The sequence below is a fragment of the Rattus rattus genome, chromosome 5 (assembly GCF_011064425.1).
Source record: "Rattus rattus isolate New Zealand chromosome 5, Rrattus_CSIRO_v1, whole genome shotgun sequence".
NCBI classification, from domain to species: domain Eukaryota; kingdom Metazoa; phylum Chordata; class Mammalia; order Rodentia; family Muridae; genus Rattus; species Rattus rattus.
The window spans coordinates 100,339,245-100,358,787 of NC_046158.1; the positions used below are offsets into that span (position 1 = coordinate 100,339,245).

A 19,543-nucleotide genomic window follows, 5' to 3' on the forward strand; every position below is an offset into this window, starting at 1 on the left:
CTTTCCTGGTAAGTGCTAGTAAAATCACTTATTTAGGCAATTCCTTTCCTGTACAATGTTTTCTGTGCTGTTTGATAAATTCAAAGCAAAGCCCCTTGTTCGGAATAGCGCAACGGAGACAGACAGAAGAGCCGGGGAGAGAGGTAGAGAAACTGGAAATTGAGCTCCTTTGGTCTAAACCACGGCAGGACTTTTCCCTTTGATGTTGGCGTTGATGCACAGACATGTTGGTACTGCACACTGGCCTGTATCAGAGAAAGCGTGCTGTGCATTGACCTCAGGTGTCTGTTTCCATTGTTGGAATGTAGCACGGAGCTGAGAAAGGTGTGGCTTCAGTCTCCCCAGCTGGAGTCAAGTTAGGACATGGCTCCTTCAATGAAGAATCAGAACAGCTCAGCAGCTGAGTCAGCGCCTCACCAATTGCAGTGTTTTATGTTTCAACCGTGGAATGGTTCGGAGGGGACTTTAAGTTTCCATCACCAGATGTGTGGATGCCTGATGCCCAGGACCTCAGTGACCATTCTAGATTGGGACCCAGGCCATTTGGATTCTCCAGCTCATGAAGTAAGGGAGATCTGGTGGCCTTCAAAGCAGCAGGACCCAGGCCAGAGGGGCAGGGACTGCTCCTTGAGGCTCAGCTCTTGCTTTGTTTCACCCTAGTTACCTGGGCTCCATGACCCCTCCCCTTGCTTATCTTTGTTTAGAAAAACGAGCTAGTTCCAGTTTGGTTAAATAAAGTTTTGTTTTATACAATGTCGTACATAGTTTGACTTTTGTTTTGTGTGTGCCCTTTGCAGGGGCTTTTGTAAACCAGGATTAATAGTAGTAGTCCGCTTACTACTATGGCTTACTGTCTTTACTCTTGTGCTGTTCTGCCTTTCTCTTCCTTCCCTGTTACAGAGTTAGGAACACTGACCCATCCTCACAGAAGGGGTCTTGAGTCTGAAGTGGAGCAAGGGCATCTCTGGTTCTACAACCTGCTTCTTAGTGACTTAAAACAGCACATGGCCAGCGACCAATGCAGTATCCATCACACCCTTCCCAGGAAACACTATAAGGCAGCATCTAGCTGGTGTTACTGCCTGAGAGAAGACAAGTCCAAGGGTGGCCCTTGAATCTCCCTCGCTGTTAACTTTGTTTTCAAATTTTTAAGTCAAGGAGTCTCTACTTGAAGTGTTCCTCTGTTCACAAACCATTCTGAAGCTTCAGCTTCGCCCACTGGAATGACGGCCCTGGGAAACCAAGGAAACTCCAAGCTGGGTTTTAGTTCAGTGAGTGAGTGCTAGGGTCTGCAAGCCAAGCAACACAAGGTGTGGATGTGGGAAGGACCAGCCGAGCACAGCTAAGCCTTGTGGGAGGTGTGCCAAAGCAGGAACCCAATCTCCGAGTAAATAGTTCTGGTCAAAATTCCATTCTGTAGCAGCCTTGTTGGCCTTGTCTGCTGCCTCCTTTCAGGACACCGTGCCTTTACTCCACGGAGTTTTGATAGAGATTGGAAGTCCACTTTACAAATTGGAAAATCAGCCTGTGACCGTCGAGCATGTATTGCAAGATCTGGGAATGGATGCCAATGGGGGTGATGGCTAAGTTCCTCTAACAATGTTAATACAGCAGTATCCAGTGGCATCCCGGCCACAAGGAGGACTCTCCTGAGGATGCTGAGGACAAGTGAACAGAGGACGTTCCAGTTTGGGATCAAGTTTGGGAACATTCTTCAAATTTATTCTGGCTGCGAACTTCAGATGCCAAGGATTTGCTTTGTGCTACATGCTAGGCCATTGCTAAGACATTTAAGGAAAACTCCCCAGAGGTGCACAACCCTTAATATGAAGAACGACTTCACTGAAGAGGAGGAGGCCTGGCTGCACACTGAGAAGCGGTGGTGATAGGGAGCATGTGCCGGACACTGTGGGATCGTTCCCATACCAGCTGCACTGCTGCTTATGTCCCCCTTAACACTAGACAGAGAGGAGACTCCGGGTCCACTGAACTAGCAGAACATAGTATGTAGCTGGAGTGCAGATTCCATACTGGTTGCTGTTTCTTCAGGTGCGAGTGAAGGTCCCTTTGTTCTTAGTTAGGCATACAATTAGAAAATCGATTGAGGGCTTTCTCCTCTTCCTTCTGTTCTTGTAAAATGATTTAGTTTATTGACTTACTATGCTATTACAAATTGACATTGTAAATCAGATAGCTTGCAAAGTTTTCCAAGGTAGAATTAGCATATGATCTTTACCGATGAATGAACAAAGCACCTTAAGGTTAATGATCCCAGGGCAGGTCTCAGGCTGTGGGTCAGGTCTTGGGCTGCTATTGACCTACGTGTGTGGCAAGGACCCGAGGACTTCTTTTTAAAAAAAAAAAAATTTTTTTTTTAATTTTCTCAGCTTTGAATGTCAACTACAATACTCAGTTTGTAGTTTTGGCGGGAGAAATGTAATTAGAAATTTGTTAGCTTTTCAATTAAAAGATCCATTTTTAAAAAAATCCATGGGGCTGGAGGACTGGCACAGTAGTTAAGAGTACTTGTTGCTCTTGCAGAGGACCCGGATTTAATTCCTGGCAGCCAAAGGGCAGCTCACTGTAACTCCAGATCCAGAAGATCCAATGCACTCTTGTATCCTCCAGGGACACGGTTCACCCACATCGTGCACATACATACATTCAGGTAAAACACGCAGACATAAAATCATGTTTAAAAATACATCTTGTTTTTTATTAAGCCTTGCACCAAACTTACCTGCTCCATCCCTCCTCGCTTCCCCTTTCTTATTTGGTATCGATTTCCATTAAGCTCCCCTGGTGTGCCAAACATCTGTCTTCTCAGAGGGTCCTCTAGTGCGTCCTGGGGATGCTGCTAAAGAATGTAAAACCCGTTCCATCCTCACAGGGAGGCATCAAGAGTTGGGAGCTCTGGTGAGAATCCCCTGGAGATTAGTAGTAGGTATGATTCGGTAAAGCCCTGAGACAGTGGTACTCGCCTTTAATCCCAACTCTCTGAGTTCACGGCCAGCCTGGTCTACAGAGCGAATTCAAGGGCAGTCAAGTCTACACAGAAGGGAAAGGGAGGGAGGGAGGGAAACGAAACTCCCAGCATGGATAGCTAAAGAAAGGGGAAGCAAGCTCCATCGCTAAAGTAAAAACCTGTTTGTCCTGACTGGGGAGGCACTAAAGGCTGAATCTGGGCCGAATTCTGGCTGCCAATGGAAAGCGAGAAAGCCTTTAAAGAGAAAGGCTCGCAAATTCTGCCCCACAGCATCTTTATGCGGATGCATCAGGGCCACGTGACACATGCATTCCTTCTTTCAGTCCTGCGGGTGCCAGGCCCTTTGCTGGTTTGATGGAGTAACCGAAGCCGCTGCAGCACTTAGCGGTTTTTCAGAGCGCTAGCGGCGGCCTGCCTGCAGCAGCACTGTTCCCGTTAGTAACACAAAACACCCGCGCTCCACCTCAGACCTAAACTTGCTGTTGGAGGATTCTTGGTGCTAGCCCGGTCTTCTGCAGCCACAAATCCACAATGGACTTAGTAGGCCGCTTAGGTCTGAAGGAAATCTCGTCCTCCACCCCCACCCCAACCCCCACCTCAACCCCCTCCCTCGGCGCGACCCCGCCTCCTGGCTGTCAAGCGCACAGGCCCCGCCCCGGGCCCGCGCTTTGCCGTCTTCAGGCTCCGCCCCTGCCCCTTACTCCAGACCCTTGGCGGTTTGACGAGCAGAAACACCAGCTCCCCGCCGGATCCAGCCGACACCTCAAAGCAAGAGAGCGACATGGCAGCTCCTGCTAAGGGCGAGAACCTGTCCCTGGTGGTGCACGGACCTGGAGACATTCGCCTGGTAAAAAGGGGAAGTGTGGAAATCCAGGCAGCCAGCCCTGCTTGGCCCCTCTGGCAAGCTCAGTAACGACACCCGCTCTCAAGTTCTGTTGCTCACGGGGCTGGCAGGTAGCTCGCGCCAAGCACCCCTGGCTGCCTCGGTTTACTCCGATCTCAGCTGGTTACCCGGAGGTGGGGGTTGGGCGGCCGTTATCTATCTCTTAGGAGAGTTCTGGTCGCGTGCTCCCGAACCTAGCCCGGTGCCAGGCACGTGACCTGTGCTCAGGACCATTGAAAAACCTATCAAGCCTTCACCTCTGATAGCTGCAGAATCACACTCTTGTTATTGCTCCTCAGAAGGATCAGAGGGAGACTTCCAGGATTAGGATCTACCCAGATCTTTTCTGGTAGACAGTGCAGGACAGAAAAAGGTGGCAAGGTGGCATTTAAAAGCTGTGAATCACGGGGGTTGGGGATTTAGCTCAGTGGTAGAGCGCTTGCCTAACAAGCGCAAGGCCTAGGGTTCGGTCCCCAGCTCCAAAAGAAAAGAAAAGAAAAGAAAAAAAAAAAAAGCTGTGAGTTTTCTATTTAATCCTTTTTGCTTGGAACTGATAATATCCCCTAGCAGAATTATTATCATGAGAGAGCCCAGCACTCAGTAAGTGCAAATGGTGCACTTTAACTGGTGATATAGCATTCTGTGTACCTCTGTCTCTGGCTTTAAGCCTAGTTCTGCCCCCTTGGAGCAGAGTTCAGACGTTTGCTGAATCATCTCTGTGGTCATGCCAAAATTCCCTTGACAAAGTCCATCTCAGTGGGGCATGCAGTATGTGGACTGGGTACCAGCTATCTCCTGTGCTTCCCCAGAGTCTGAGTCCTCACTCAAAGAACATGTACTAGGAGAGACTCTTCCAGATGAACAGTTCTTGTCAGCTTAATAGCCTGTCCTCAGTGGTTTATCACTCCGCTGACTGCAAACAACTGAGCTTGGAAGCATTTCCAGGTTTTTCAGAGTTCCTTAACTCTTCCACCTGTCTGTGGATTCCAAACCAAGAACTGTTGCCTGAAGCTGGCACTCCCCAAGGTGGTAGGCTTGGTGAGCGAACAGCCAGAACAACTCATTTCAAACTCTACTGCTCTTTCCAGTCACTTTGGAACTCTACCCAACATCCTGAATTAAAGAGACACTGTGTATGGGGGCAGAAAAGGGATCTATTGCTACATAGCTTACAAAGTGATTTTGTACTCCAGTCCTTGTGTCACTAATGTTTACTAAGTGAGAATATGCCTGCTGCGTGCTGAGGACTGCTGTCCCTACTCCCAGGCATCCCTGAAGAGACAGGTGACACCTAAGCACCGTCCTGGGCCAAGGCGTAATTGCTCTTTAGGGAAACTGTGGATGGTTCAGCTTGCCTGTAAATAACCCTTGAACTGAAGGCCATCAGGGCTCTCAATGGAAAGTATGCTATTGCTGGGACCCCTGCAACCCAACACAGGCCTCCTGGGCTTTCCTCCTTCCCAGGCATGACCCTTACCCAGCCACCCACCCCTGTGGAGTAGTCTATTCCTCTTTCCTTGGGGCAGATTCAGTCGTACAAGTTTGGGTGGTGCAATGAGCCTCAAACCCTGGCATCTTGAGGGGAGCTGTTCTCTCCTAGGAGAACCACAGTGAGACCCAGGGTGTCTGAGTGGTAGATTAGGTGGCGGTGGCTTCTGAGAGTCATAGGCTAGTTTGGCTATGGACTATAAAATGGGGGAGAAGACATGTTTTCCTATTTTAATGTCAAGCCTCACAGCCACAATGTTAGGTCTTTCTGGGTTTTAGGATGGGTGGGGAACTAAGGCTTAGCTCTCATTTGAGTAGACTAGGGGCTGGGTCTGCAAAACCCCTTGCCTCGGGAGCTCACATTCTTTGTAATTCTTTGGAAAAACAACCCTTCCTAGTATCTAAAGCAGCATTCCAAAGGATTGTGAAGGGAAAGACCTCAGACTTGCCCAGTGAGGCCTCCTCAGTCACCAGTAAGGCCCAAAATTGGCCACTGTCCAGGGCATGGCTCTGGAAAAACAGGACCTGAGCTACTTTGCTAAGACAAGCAGGACGGAAACCTAAGACCCAGCCTGACCTCTGCCTGCCTGGGAGACAGGATTCCCTTTCCCAGCGACAGTGATGGAAGTCTTCCTACACTTAGTGTCAACACTGAGGAGAGCGCTTGTCATTTGGGTGATGAATGAGAGGGGGGATGTATGTGTTTGTGTGTAGACACTTAACACGCATTTTGGGAAGGACTAGTAAATGGGTAGGTGTATGTTAGGAGACTGGAAGGTTTGTGTATGGACATGTTAGGACAGGCTGGTAGGTTTCCTTCATAATGAGGGAAAAAAACCAGATTTCTCTTTTTTAAAAAGATTTGTGTAGGGGTTGGGGATTTAGCTCAGCGGTAGAGCGCTTGCCTAGGAAGCGCAAGGCCCTGGGTTCGGTCCCCAGCTCCGAAAAAAAAGAACCAAAAAAAAAAATTTGTGTATATGTACACTGTCTTCAGACACAGGGTATCAGGTCCCATTACAGATGGTTGTGAGCCACCATGTGGTTACTGAGAATTGAACTCAGGACCTCTGGAAGAGCAGCCAGTGCTCTTAACTGAGCCATCTCTCCAGTTTATTATTTATGTTATGTAGTTTTTGGGTTTTTGAGACATTTCTTTGTGTAGCCTTGGCTGTCCTGGAACTCTGTAGAGCAGGTTGGCCTTGAACAGAGATCTGCTGACCTCTGCCTCCTGGGTGCTTGAATTAATGGCACCTGCCATCACCACCCTGGCTTCAGATTTCTCTATTATAAATGGAGAGATTGGAATTTAAGAGGGAAAAATAAATGAGTGCTCAGGTACAAGGAGGCAAGCCATCCCTCAGCACACATAAGGGGTTACTGGAAAGGAAACAGTAAAGTCAACCAAGGGGCCTGGAGTGGGAGCCGGCCCACCCCCGCTGCCGGCAGCTGTGTGCAGCTGTGTGGCCCAGCAGTCTTTCTCCCGCTATAATTAACTCGGCTGGAAGAGGAGCTCCAGGCCTGCAGTCCCAGCTACTCAGGAGACTAGGGCAGGAAGACTGAGAGTTCAAGGCTGGATTGGACTACAAAGTAAGTTCAAGGCCAGTGGTAGAGTCTCTATGTTAAATCCCTAATACAGGGAAAGAGGAGGAAGGGGTGGGGTAAGGTGGGGTTGGAAGAGGAGGGGAGGAAGAGGAGAGACTTTAGAATTTATCTGCGTTGTGTGAACTTCATTGGCACTGTGCTTATGCAAGAGCCAACACAGAGTCCCAGGCATCCCTACTGTCTGTGCTGACTAGAGTCAAGCAGGAAGCCCAAGCCTTAAACAATCTTACTGTGGAGAGATAGAGGCCAAAACCACCAACTGTATGGACAGATTTGGCAAAATTCTTAGAATGTGGGTCAAGCAGAACACTACAACTTCAGCAGTTAAACTGAGAATCTAGAACTTTCTTCACTGGGCGATGAATTGTTGGCTCGTGAAATTGGAAAACACCAGACTTTGCTTATCTGCACAGAATCTTGGCTTGGGGGCAAGTGGGTGGCTTGAGATTTTTTTTTTTTTTTGCATTTTTAAGAAATATTTTATGATGTAGAGTTTGCTAGACTAGTGAGGATACTAGGAAAGGAATCCAGACATTAGTACATTGCTACATCCCACCCACAGGATGGGTACTTAGTTCAGTGCTTCAAACTCTGGGATGAAAGAATGAGTTTGTTTTCATATCCAGCTGACCACAGTCTAATGTTTGCTGGACTCTACAGCTAACAGAATGCTAGCCATTTCTACATGTGCCTCCCGATATCTTGTTCAATCCATCTCCAATCAGTCCATGGACCGACCTCTGGATGCATGGGAGCATGCTATGTCCTTTCTTCCTGAACACCGGCCCTTGCTTATTCCAGCACATGGACACAGAGTAGGTCAGCTTTTCCTAGGGCAAAAGAATTGCTTTAAGGGCTGGCAAGATGGTGCTTGCTGCCATGCCTGACAGGTTGAGTTTGATATCTGGAACCCACATGGTAGAAAGGAAGTGCTGGCTCCCAGAAGTTGTCTTCTGATGTCCACCTGCCTGTATGTGGCATGTATGTATATGTACAGAGGCACGCTAAATAAATAGGATACAGTGGAAAGAGAATTGCTCTGATAATGTTTTTAAACAAGTTGAATCTCTAATAAAACACACTTCATGGTTAAGCTATGGATGAGAAGGAAGGGTCTTGTCATGATCACCTGGGGTGGTGGTGGTGGTGGTGGCGGCGGCAGCGGCGGCGGCAGTGGGGGTGGGGGTGTCAAGTGGTCCAAGACATCTGCCTTGATAGCATTAGTGAGCAACTGGATTCAACCAGGGAGAAAACCTGGAGAGGAGGGGGCACAGACATTATTTAGTATTTCTGGGCTTAGTCAAAGCCTATATATAGCCCCAGGTACTCACAAAGGCAAGGCAGGAAGACTGAAAGTTAAAGACCTTCAGGGCTACCCTGGGCTACAGAATGAGACCAGCATGGGCAGTTTAGTGAGTCCTTATCTCAAAAGTAAGAAGAGGGCTAAAGATGTAATTTAGCGATAGGGTTACCATGGGCAAGACCCTAAGTTCAATTCTCATTATTAAAAAGAAAGAAAAAGCATTGAATGAAGTCTCTTACCTGTCAGAGGCACTTCTGAGGAGAAATAGAACAGCAAACTCATTTAGAAAACAAGGAACTGTCCAAAGAAATACTTCCTTTCTTTTTATCTAAATTATGTTTCTGTAGTAAACAAAACCCAAACTTCACATTCAAAACCAGCAACTTGGCTTCTGTGTCAAATGCTTGAGAAAGCATTGCCTTTGTCTGAAGGTCCAGAGGCACAGAGATGCTTCCCATCCAGAAGGAAGCACCAGTTTGATGAGGTTTTAGTGTTCTGAGAAGGGCTCATAGACTAGGGAAATTCCTTTTCAGATATCCATGACACAGTGAGGGGAAATATTTGCGTGTGTGCGTATATAATGATGTGTGTACGTGTATAGTTATACATTAATATTGGCAACAAATTTAGCTAGTTCTCAGCATGGTTGGTGAAAGTAGAGGTTTTCTCCAAACTAGACTTTATACTAAAAATATTTCTAACCACAGGAAACTTGGTCAAGGTTTACAGAGAGTTGTCAGTCCAGTATAAAAGAGTATAAATACTTATATAAAACTGTGCACAAGCCTTCTCCATTGCTGCTAATACGCATATTCTTGCTTACTATAAATAAGTATTATCTAATTAGCATATGGTTTTATTCCTGTATTTTTTTAAAAGGGAAAACACATTTTCATTAAGTTATAAGTAATGGGGCACAAGGGCTGAACAGAGAAAGATTGGAGCCATAGTGGCAGTAGGGGTCATGTGTACACATATGAAGAGCTGTGAGAGGGCTGGAGCAGAGAAAGATTGGAGCCATAGTGGCAGTAGGGGTCATGTGTACACATATGAAGAGCTGTGAGAGGGCTGGAGCAGAGAAAGATTGGAGCCATAGTGGCAGTAGGGGTCATGTGTACACATATGAAGAGCTGTGAGAGGGCTGGAGCAGAGAAAGATTGGAGCCATAGTGGCAGTAGGGGTCATGTGTACACATATGAAGAGCTGTGAGAGGGCTGGAGCCCTCCTCACTGTCAAGGGTGGGCTCTGAGACTGAAACCCAGCAGTGAAAGCCACCAACAGGGAAGAAGCTAGTACCACCAATGTCACAGGTGAGGCTCTGTCCTCACCTTTGGCTGAATGTGAGACCCTAGCCACCAGGCAGGGTCTGGGCTCCAGTCTGCTGAGGTGCCTTGGCAACCAAGAAGGGAACTAAAGGTGCTGAAATGATAGCTCAGGGGTTAAGAGGACTGACTGTTCTTCCAGAGGTCCTGAGTTTAATTCCCAGCAACCACATGGTGGCTTACAACCATTATAAGGGAACAAAGAAAGGTTTCAACAAGCAGATGAGCCAGGGCACAATGTCCAGTAGGAGTGGCAGGCCCTGGCCCTTCCCTTGCTCTCTGGGAGTCCAACCTGGGGTAGGATCTGGCAGGCCCCAGGTCCCCTCAGTTGGCACAGTTGTACTGTAGGACTTGCTGAGAGACAAAGAGCTTCCAGACAGCCGGGGCCTCTCCCGGCTGCCCCAGCACTGGGCAGTTCTCTTTGTTGTCTGCAGTCTGGGCTGAAGACCTCTTAGGTGCTTATCTGCTCCGCCACTCACCTCCACATCTTCCTCCAGGCTCAGCCTCTTGGTGTAGGCAGCTTCTTGAAAGGGCTCCATGCACATGGCAGTGAGCTTCACCACACTCTTGGCCAAGGGCACCAGGTTCAAGATGCTGCTGAAAGCCTTCCTCTGGAAGGTTCTGTCCAGCGCTGCCACAATCACTGTCTTGCCTGCATTGGCTATCATTTCACAGAAATCCACAATGTCAGGGAAAAACCGCCCTTCATCAATGCCAATGACGGGGTCACTCTCAAGGCCTCCTGGGCCACATCCCGGAGCATGCAGGCCGGCAGTGCATCCATGGTGTTCCGATCATGTGTTGAGAAGTTGCTGCTATAGCACGTGTCTTTGGCATACTTGATGACCAGGCACTTGTACTGGGCAATCTGGAAGTGCCATGCTCTCCTCATCAGCTCTATGCTTTTCCCTGAGAACATGGGCCTGAGAATCACCTGGATATGCCCCCGGGTATTGCTGGGGGAGATGGGCAGCATGGTGGGCAGGTTGATGTAACTCATGGCGACAGGGCAAACCTTAGCACCAGGGTCCTTGTGTGGGGGATGTTCCTGTATTTTTAATTAGGAAGAAAAAATTTTACATTATGGATAAGAATTAAGTAGTTCTCCATCCCGTGTAGATCGGGATCTTGTGGTCAGAGGGTGCAAATGAATTATGTACCCGGTCATGTTACCCCAGGGAAGGCTTCTTAAAGGAATGCCTGAGAACCCTAGGCCCTCAAAGGCCTGCTGAAAGCCAGGTACTGCCGTGACCTTCAACCCCAGCACTTGAGACCTTGCCTCAAAAAGCAAAACTAGAAACAGCAGTCCAGACAGTTGGATAGACCCATCTGGGTGTTTCCAGACTCTTCAATCCTAACGTATCTGAACCTGAGTCTTAGTGTCCCACAGGAGTTAGGATGTTTCACTTCCGGTCTCATGGATCTTGGGGAGAGAGAGCCTTATGTGGATAAATAAGTAGGAAGTGTTTGGTGTGACTGGAGGTGAATGGGGTCCCCAAGTGAGGAGAATAGGACTTTTCAGGGATAATGGGGAGTATAAGTCTTTCAGAAAGACTCATCAGGACAAAGGCTGGCTGGCAAGGAGAGCCTGGGCAGAGGACGAGGTCAGTTGACTTTGGGAGAGCTTTCAACGCTTTATTTTGCCCGCCTCATATGCCAGGATCAATGGCTAGAACAAAGTCTCTTGCCCAATTGGAAAACCTTTGGCTTTTCCTCTCACTCTGAGAACACAAGACAAATACATGGGAGTTAGGAAAAAATGAAGCAGGAAGAGGGTAACAAGAGAGTCTTTTCCACCTCAAGTATTCAACACAGCCCCTGGGGTCACAGGCAAGCTGCCATGTAGGAGAAGGTGGCGAAGACATCTGCTAAGAATCTGGGCACAGGCCTTATTACCTTCCCTGTCTGTCCCTTTAAGGTATGGGGGTGGCTTCATCTCCACACCACAGGATACAAGCCTCAGTCATTGCTAGAGTCCTGCTTCAGGTCTCCAAGTCCCATCCCTTTAAAGGACAGGTTTTTGTTTGTTTTGTTTTGTTTTGTTTTTCCGAACTTAACATGATAAAAGGGGGAGTCTAGTATTCCCCCTACAACACTATGAAGTATTTTGCCCTTTCCCAAAGGACAAGGTTGTCCAGAGCTGGTTAAACTGTTACAGGAACAGAACTTTGGGCGATTTCTTTTGTAATAAGAGCAAAGGTATTTGCTGTGAGTCGGCATTCTCTTTCATGATTATCCTCATGATACAGAAGAGGAAATGCAAGAGGTTATATAACATGCCTAGGTACACAGCAGGTTGAGGAGAGCCAGCTTTGTACAGGGCCTGACTTCTGCTCAGGCTCACCCCGGGCAGCTGGAGGAGGGAAAATAGCCCTTCCCTGGTCTCTCCTTCCTTGTCTTGATGTCCTGACTACCACCTAGGCCAACTGTTCTCAAACAGTGCTTTTTAACCCTTTCACAGAGGTTACATATTAGATATACCCTGCATGTCAGATAGTTACATTATGATTCATAACTAGCAAAATTAGTTATGAACTAACAATTAAAATAATTGTGTGATCAGGGGTCACCACAACATGAACTGTATTAAAGGGTTGCAGCGTTAGGAAGGTTGAGAACCTCTGACTTAGGCAAAATGGGTTGAGGGTATGAATTCAAATATACCAAAGGGAGCTGATGAGACATTCAAACCACACACATATGTATGCATAATATACATACATACATACACACACACACACACACACATATATATACACATATGTACACACACACACACACAATTTGGATGACAGACAGCTGAGATGATCCCACCTACCCAGGGACATCTTCCTGGAGATTTTCTAAGGGTTACAGAGTAAGTGTGCTGAAGAGAGAGAAGGGTAGCTTTATATGTGAGTCAGATGTTTCTAGAATGCTGACATAGCTAAAGAAGACTTAGAGCTCCTCTTGTACTTTTGTGAGACATTCACAAGAAATCCTGTTTAGGAAATCCTGATTGTATCTGAAATAATAGTTACAGAGAATAAAGTGAAACTGTAGGCTCTCAGAGGAACTAAATAACTGGTGTGTGTGTGTGTGAGAGAGAGAGAGAGTGAGTGTGTGTGTGAGAGTGTGTGTGTGAGTGCGTGCGTGCGTGCGAGTGTGTGTGAGAGTGTGTGTGTGTGTGTGAGAGAGAGAGTGTGTGTGTGTGTGTGTGTGAGAGTGTGTGTGTGAGTGCGTGCGTGCATAGGTACATTTGTCTGTCTGTCTTCACCCTTCTTAGGCATCCATTCTACCCCTGAGCTACAGCCCTCAAGAACCCTGAGGGATAAGGAGGTAAAGGAAAGCTTAGCATCCAGGAAATCTGAGCTGGAAAAGGAGATTAGGGAGGCAGGGCAGTCTGTTACACAGTGCCTTTCAGTGCGCAGTGGCCATGCTGTGGTGGCACGGTAAGGCTGTGGGACCCAGTGGTTCTGAGGAGGGTATTTACACTCTTCAGGCTTATTTATTTTGAGGCAATTTTGCTGTCTACTTCAGCCAATCTTGAAATTTTAGATCCTTCTGCCTCAACGTCCTCAAAACTGGGGCTTTAGGTATATATATGCTTACCAGCTGTGAGAACTGATATGTTTTTAAGTATAAAGAGGGCGTTTTATATTGTGTGTATGTGTGTGCACATGTGTACCTGCAGCATTTTATTTATATTCGTGTGTATGTGTGTGCACACGTGTGCCTGCAGCGTTTTATATTGTGTGTGTGTGAGAGTGTGTGTGTGCACATGTGTGCCTGCAGTGTTGAATTCTTTGGAGCTGGAGCTACAGGGGTTTGTAAACAGCCTAACATGGATGCCAGAATCTAAACTCTGGTCCCCTCTGCAAGATCATCAAGCAGGTTCAACTGGTGAGCCACCTCTCTAGTTACCACGGTTGATTTTAATAAGGTCTTATGCCCAGTGGCATGCCCCCTGCAGAGAGGGGAAGCCGCAGCTAAGCCACAGTTGAGTGAAATCATCAAGAGGCAGGGAGAGGTTGTTAAGGACTCGAGCTCTGTTGCTTGCCGTGTATACACAGCGCCTTGGAGTCCTTCTCCAGCACCACAAAAATGTGGTATGCTGGCACTCAGTTGTATTCCTAGCATTTGGGAGAAGAAACAGCTTAAAGGTCACCTGGAAGCCTAGAGGGGGGAGGGAAATGGTGGGAAGAAAAGTATTCAATGTCCTCGGCCACTCAACAGTAAACAGACTCAGCATAGCACCCTCTGGTGTCCTGAAGAGTCACTGCGTCCCTGCGTGTGGTTAGGTCAGCATGGCTTGCCCTAGCTGGAAGCAGAGGTAGGGAGGAGGAGCCATAGTGCCTGGGGCTTGTGCCTGCTGATGCCGTTAGTAGGGAGGGTGGGCAAGGTTCCAAGTTAAAAATAAAACTGAGTTTATTAGATTACACTGAAGTTGGAGTTAAAATTTTATCTGCTATAACAGAAACTAAAGTTTACACAGCAATCCAGGGTGCTAGTTAATGTCAAACGTGGAACCCGTGACTTCTTGGAAATAGATTTGGTGATAATCTGTTCTAAGGTGGTGATTTTTTTTTTCTTTTCTTTTTTTCGGAGCTGGGGACCGAACCCAGGGCCTTGCGCTTGCTAGGCAAGCGCTCTACCACTGAGCTAAATCCCCAACCCGGTGATTTCTTTTAATGGATTTTTTCACCTTCTTCCTTTAAATTACTGAGAAGCAAACAAAGCAAAACAAAAGGTGCCTTAATTACTCTGGACATTTTTTCCCCTCACCCTGGGCTCCAATAGAAGTCATTCCTGCTTAGCCTCTGTGGCTGCTGGGCAGGCTGCTGACTCTCCCAATTTTTCATTCTCAGGCTGTGGAGCTGAACTGATGGTGCATGGTGCATGTAGAACACGGAGCACAGGATAACCCGGGGGACGAACACCTTAGCTCTGTGCCTGTCTGCATTAGCACACGGATTGGGGTTTTTTCCTCTGGAGGAGTTCAGTTAGCAATAAGTTTCTCCCACTGGAGAGACTGGTGGCCTGAAGCTAAAGCATTTAGATATTATGTGGAAGCTTTTTGGGGAAGGCTACTGCTTCGGTTTGGAACTGGGCACTGGACCTGGTGTTGAAGAAATAACACGGTACTGTTGGGTAGGGTTTATCACTAGCTGGTGTCAGTGTGGATTAATGCTGTGAGGCTGCCTATAGCAAGTGGCTTGAGCCAAGCCTAGGGGCACAGCCTCAATCTTAGACACTGGTGCAGGAGACTCGTGAGTTTAGGTCAACTTGGGGTGCACAGTGGAATCCAATACATGGGTACATAGTGAGGCCTTGTTTCATAAAAATAAAAGGGCAGCTCAGGAAACTTTGGGAAGGCTGAGAGCTTATTTACCTTTTAAAAAAATATTTATTCACTGTATGCATAGATGTGGGGGTGGGGTGTGGCTGGCGTGTGGAAGTCAGAGGACATCTTGTGAGTTGGTCCTCGCCTTCTACCATGTGGTTCCAGGGATCAAACTTGGGTCATCAGGCTTGTCTTAATGCCCCTTACATGCTGAACCATCTCACTGGCCAGGAGAGCAGAGAGACTCGTCAGGACACTCTGCATGGGGCCCACCTATCAATCACCTCACATGATTGACAGCTTTCACCCAAGAAGAAAAGTCACTCCCTCAGGACTGCACTAGGTACAGTGGAAACTGGTATAGATGTCAGATTCAGCTGGGCTGAGCCCTGGTTAATCCTCTCTGTCTGGTAGCAGGATCTTGACCAAGTTACTAACTCTGTAACCTCAGGTTTCTTTCTCATCTTTAAGCTCTGGGCTGTGGTAAGACAGAGCTGAAAGTGTTATCTGGCCTACAGCAGGCATGGTAAACAATTCATGTTGCCTTCTCCCTCTGATTCTTACTTATCTGACCACAAAGAATTAGTAAACACTTGGGTTTGTCCACTCAGTGTCCTTGCTCCTTGTCAATCCTGACTTAACCCTGGCCATTTAACCCTGGAGAAAAGGTTAGTAAGCAAATTCTATTCTAAAACTATCTGTAAACACCAGAATACCTCAGGTTGCTTTTGCACTAAAATGTAGGGCCCTTGTGTTCCTAGTAAGCTACTAAACTCCCCATGGAGGTTTTAGACGGGAAGACTGGGTATCCACCAGTGCTGAAGTAAAAACAGACTGACAGTGTAGATACCCTCCCACCAGTCTACACAGCCCCTGCAAGCCCTGCTTACTACTTTCTTGGTCAGAGCAAGCAGATCTGTATCTGAGAGTATGATTTCTAGGATGAAAAGATCCAATGTGGAAGGCGAATCTAGAGACCCAGAGCAGCTCGGACACCCTCTCTGCCTGGGACACGTCTAGCATACGTAGTCCTGGGCAAGTAGCACCAGAGGGGTGGTGGTGTGCTGAGCAATTAGAGTGGCTTCTGTCAGGATCTGACAGTTGACAATCGATTGCGGGGCAGTTTTCCAGGGAGGGACTCCGGCTTCAGAACTTTGTTCCATTCAGCGGCCGGTCACTAACTTCAACTGTGTTCTCTATTGGGTTGGGACTATGTCGGTCTGACATCTGGGCCAGTGGCTCTGTTTTGAGCAGTATGGTGGTGAGTAGGCCAGGGTTTCTAGCCTGCCTGACATGCTGCCTTTCGTGTGTTTACTGGTAGTAGGGTATGGTGTGAACTTGTGTTCTGAGAAATAATTCAACGCAACTACAGGAGAATATTTTATAAGTGAAAAATATATAGATAAATTATTATGCAGACTAAACAACTTTCTCTGTGTTATTTATTTCAGGAGAACTACCCAATCCCTGAGCTGGGCCCAAATGGTAGGTCCTGATGTGACATTCATTGTATCTGCTGGTGTTGGCCTTGGAGGCGTGTGTATTGGTCCCTGCCCCTCTCTCTCCCTACCAGCTAATGTGCTTACGTCTTGTGCTTACGTCTTTGTTAGCTACAACAGTTTATTTTGGCTACTGTTTGAGGTAAAAGAATCACTGATAGAAGGAGAGAAGCTTAGATACCAGACTGCCAACTTGCCCTGGGTTTCTGATGTGAATCATGTGGACCAAAGGCAGAACCAACCATTCCTACCTAACAACAACCCAGTATCGTGTCTACCAGATTAGATGCCAAATCATAATTCTGGTTCTAAAAATCTACAGAACTAAATCTCCTAGTTAGTAGAGGAACACTGTGTTAGTACACCCAAGAGGGCCAGACCAGAACTATCTACTTGTTTGGTGAGGGTAGGCGGGGCTGTGGGAAGCCCTGTCCCTTCCCCTAATCAAAAGTGACTGAGTGAGTAGGGGCAGGGCTCCTAAAACCTTTGCTCCATTTCTAGGCCTCTCAGTGGGTGAGCCCACTGGGCTGAGCTGTCAAGAAGACTTGTTGATGGCATCTGGACCTGGGGAGGTTATGCTGAGTGTGTTGGTCAGGGTAGATCCCTCCATCCCAAAATCCAGTTCATAATCTCTAGAATCCCAGGGTGAGGCTAGGGGTTAGTCAATGCACAAGTCTTCGGTCCCTTGGATTCCTGTCCTTGATGACCTGGGTTGTTCGCAACACAATTCAGCCCAGAAGCACAGATTCTGGGCAAATATCAGATTGAAAATAGCTTTCTTGGTAACTCCTGAACTTTGCTACTCAAAGGTCAGCTGGATTGTTGACTTGCAGTGATAAGATAAACAAAACAAAACAAAACAAAAAACAAAACAAAACAAAAACAAAAACCCAGCCGTTCCTCTCAGTGTTTAGCAACAATGCAAATTTAAGGTGTAAACATTTTCACGACTGTTCTGACTGTTCCGAGGAGGCACCTCACTGTCCTGACAAGGTGGCTTTGGTTGCAGAGGCAGCCAGGTCAGTAAGGCCTTTCCTGGTCTGGGAAGGGCCCCCTCTCACCCAGCCTACTCTCATTCTTTTGCCTTTTGCTGTAGTTGAATTGGGAGAAAATATTTCAGAAAGCAAGCATTTCAGCAAGAGACATCTCATCTCTTGATGCAGATTTGAACTTCTATAGAGAAAGCTGAGTTTTCCTGTTTTCAGTAATCTTTCTCTATCTTTGACCTCAGAATTCAGTCTGTCGTTCCTAACTGCTCAATCAAAACCAAGGACAGAGACAATGGGGGGGGGGATCGATTGCTGTTGGTTTGTGACAAATGCTGTATGTAACTGAGGTTTCCGAGTACATAGCACAGCTCTTGGCCTCTTTTTGTCTTTCAAAAATGGAGTTTTTCCTCAGGGAGGTGTTCATAAAGTCAGCTCAGTCAGACAGGGCAGGAATCCTTTGGTACTTGAGCTGAGAGGCCCAGCAGTGCCATCGTTTTAAACCTGGACACTTGGCAGTAGAAATACCACCGCACCTCACGTGATTCAGTCCCTCAAAGGGGATGTGTGAGTTAACGTCGAGGAGAGCTAAGTAAAGCTGCACCTTTTTAGAAAATAAGGAACTTGGCAGTTCATCATGCAGTGGCAAGCAAGTCCTGCAGAAGTTTGTTCTTTTAAATGGTTAACACAGTGCTCACTCCTCATAATATCTTGTACAAACAAAGTAAGATACCTATGTATATGTATGTGCATATATACAGAAGTTGGGAGAGGGGGAGGAGGACAGTTTATTTTATGTTAAGCCTCTGACCCTGTGACTGGGCGGTGTGGGGTCTGGAAAGCTCTGGGCTTGCAGAGCAGGGCAGCAGTCTCTCCCAAGGTCTTTACTTGATTGGATGAGGCCTACCTACCTACTTTATGGAGGATAATTTGGTCCACTCACAGTCTTGATTAGATGCTAATTGTACCATTAGACGCTTCACAAGAACTCTGCCCTGTGAGCAAAATCTGCATGGACATTGACCAAGCAACAGGGTCCCCTAGCCCAGCCAAGTCAACAAGCACGGACCATCACACTCAGTTACTTTGCTGTGTTCAAGCTGATCTGTCTTCCTAGCTCAGTTGGGCTCTCTGTTTAGCTCATTCTCCTTTGTAATCTCAACTCTGTACCTGACTCTGAGAACCCAGCTCTGCTCTGTGCAGAGGGAAATTGTTAGAGCCTCTGAGAGCAATGCAAGGTTCGCCTTTCCCTCACGTGTTTCCTCTGTCTCCATTATCACATTAGACGTATTACTAAAGATGCATTCGGTGGGGATCTGCGGCTCGGATGTTCACTACTGGGAGCATGGCCGAATTGGGGACTTCGTTGTGAAAAAGCCAATGGTGCTTGGGCATGAAGCTGCTGGAACAGTCACAAAAGTGGGGCCGATGGTGAAACACCTAAAACCAGGTCAGTAAATGTCGGAATGCTCTCGCTGGGAGTGCGTCTCCGCTAAGCACAGGTACAGGGGTGTATGAGGTAGTGCTGGGTCCCCAATGTAGGAATCTTACCTTCTGCCTCAGAGACCAGGGACAGAAGCAGGTACTTAGTCACAGTGTGTGCTGGGGAATGCAGGAATGATCAACGTTTCTTGTCTAGACCCCCTACCCCTTTGGAAAAGATGGAAAATGTGAAATAAATCAGAAAAGGGGGTGGGGAAAGTATTCCTGTCATAAGCTACAAACTGCTTCCATATACTGAATGAAAATCAAGACCTTTCTGATTTTACTTGTAATTATTCATTTACTTTTGAAGCTTTTAAAAAAGACTTATGTAATATATATAGAGTACACTGTAGCTGTCTTCAGACACACCAGAAGAGGCTTCAGATCCCCATTTCAGATGATTGTGAGCCACCATGTGGTGGCTGGGAATTGAACTCAGGACCTCTGGCAGAGCAGTCAGTGCTCTTAACCACTGAGCCATATCTCCAGCCCCTCATTTACTTTTGAAATAGTGCTTCACTCTATAGCCCAGGCTGACCCAGAACTCACCTTGTAACCCAAGTTGGCCTAGAGCTCTATAGCCCAAGCTATCCTCTATCTCAAGGTGATCCTTTTGCCCTAGCCTCTAGAGTACTGTTATAAAAATATGAGCTACTATGCCTGGCT

The 19,543-nt window shown here is 47.2% G+C and overlaps 1 protein-coding gene and 1 pseudogene across 1 annotated transcript in view; one reads left to right on the forward strand and one right to left on the reverse strand.

Annotated features, from left to right (window-relative positions):
• The first annotated feature begins 3,664 nt into the window (after positions 1-3,664).
• Sord (sorbitol dehydrogenase) overlaps positions 3,665-19,543 on the forward strand; it is a 31,363-nt gene continuing 15,484 nt past the window's right edge. The window contains exons 1-3 of the mRNA XM_032904091.1: positions 3,665-3,833; positions 16,359-16,392; positions 18,678-18,842. Of these exons, the coding sequence (XP_032759982.1) occupies positions 3,768-3,833; positions 16,359-16,392; positions 18,678-18,842 (265 nt within the window). The 5' untranslated portion in view covers positions 3,665-3,767. The remainder of the gene's footprint in view (positions 3,834-16,358; positions 16,393-18,677; positions 18,843-19,543) is intronic.
• Positions 9,909-10,584, reverse strand: LOC116901883 (annotated as a pseudogene).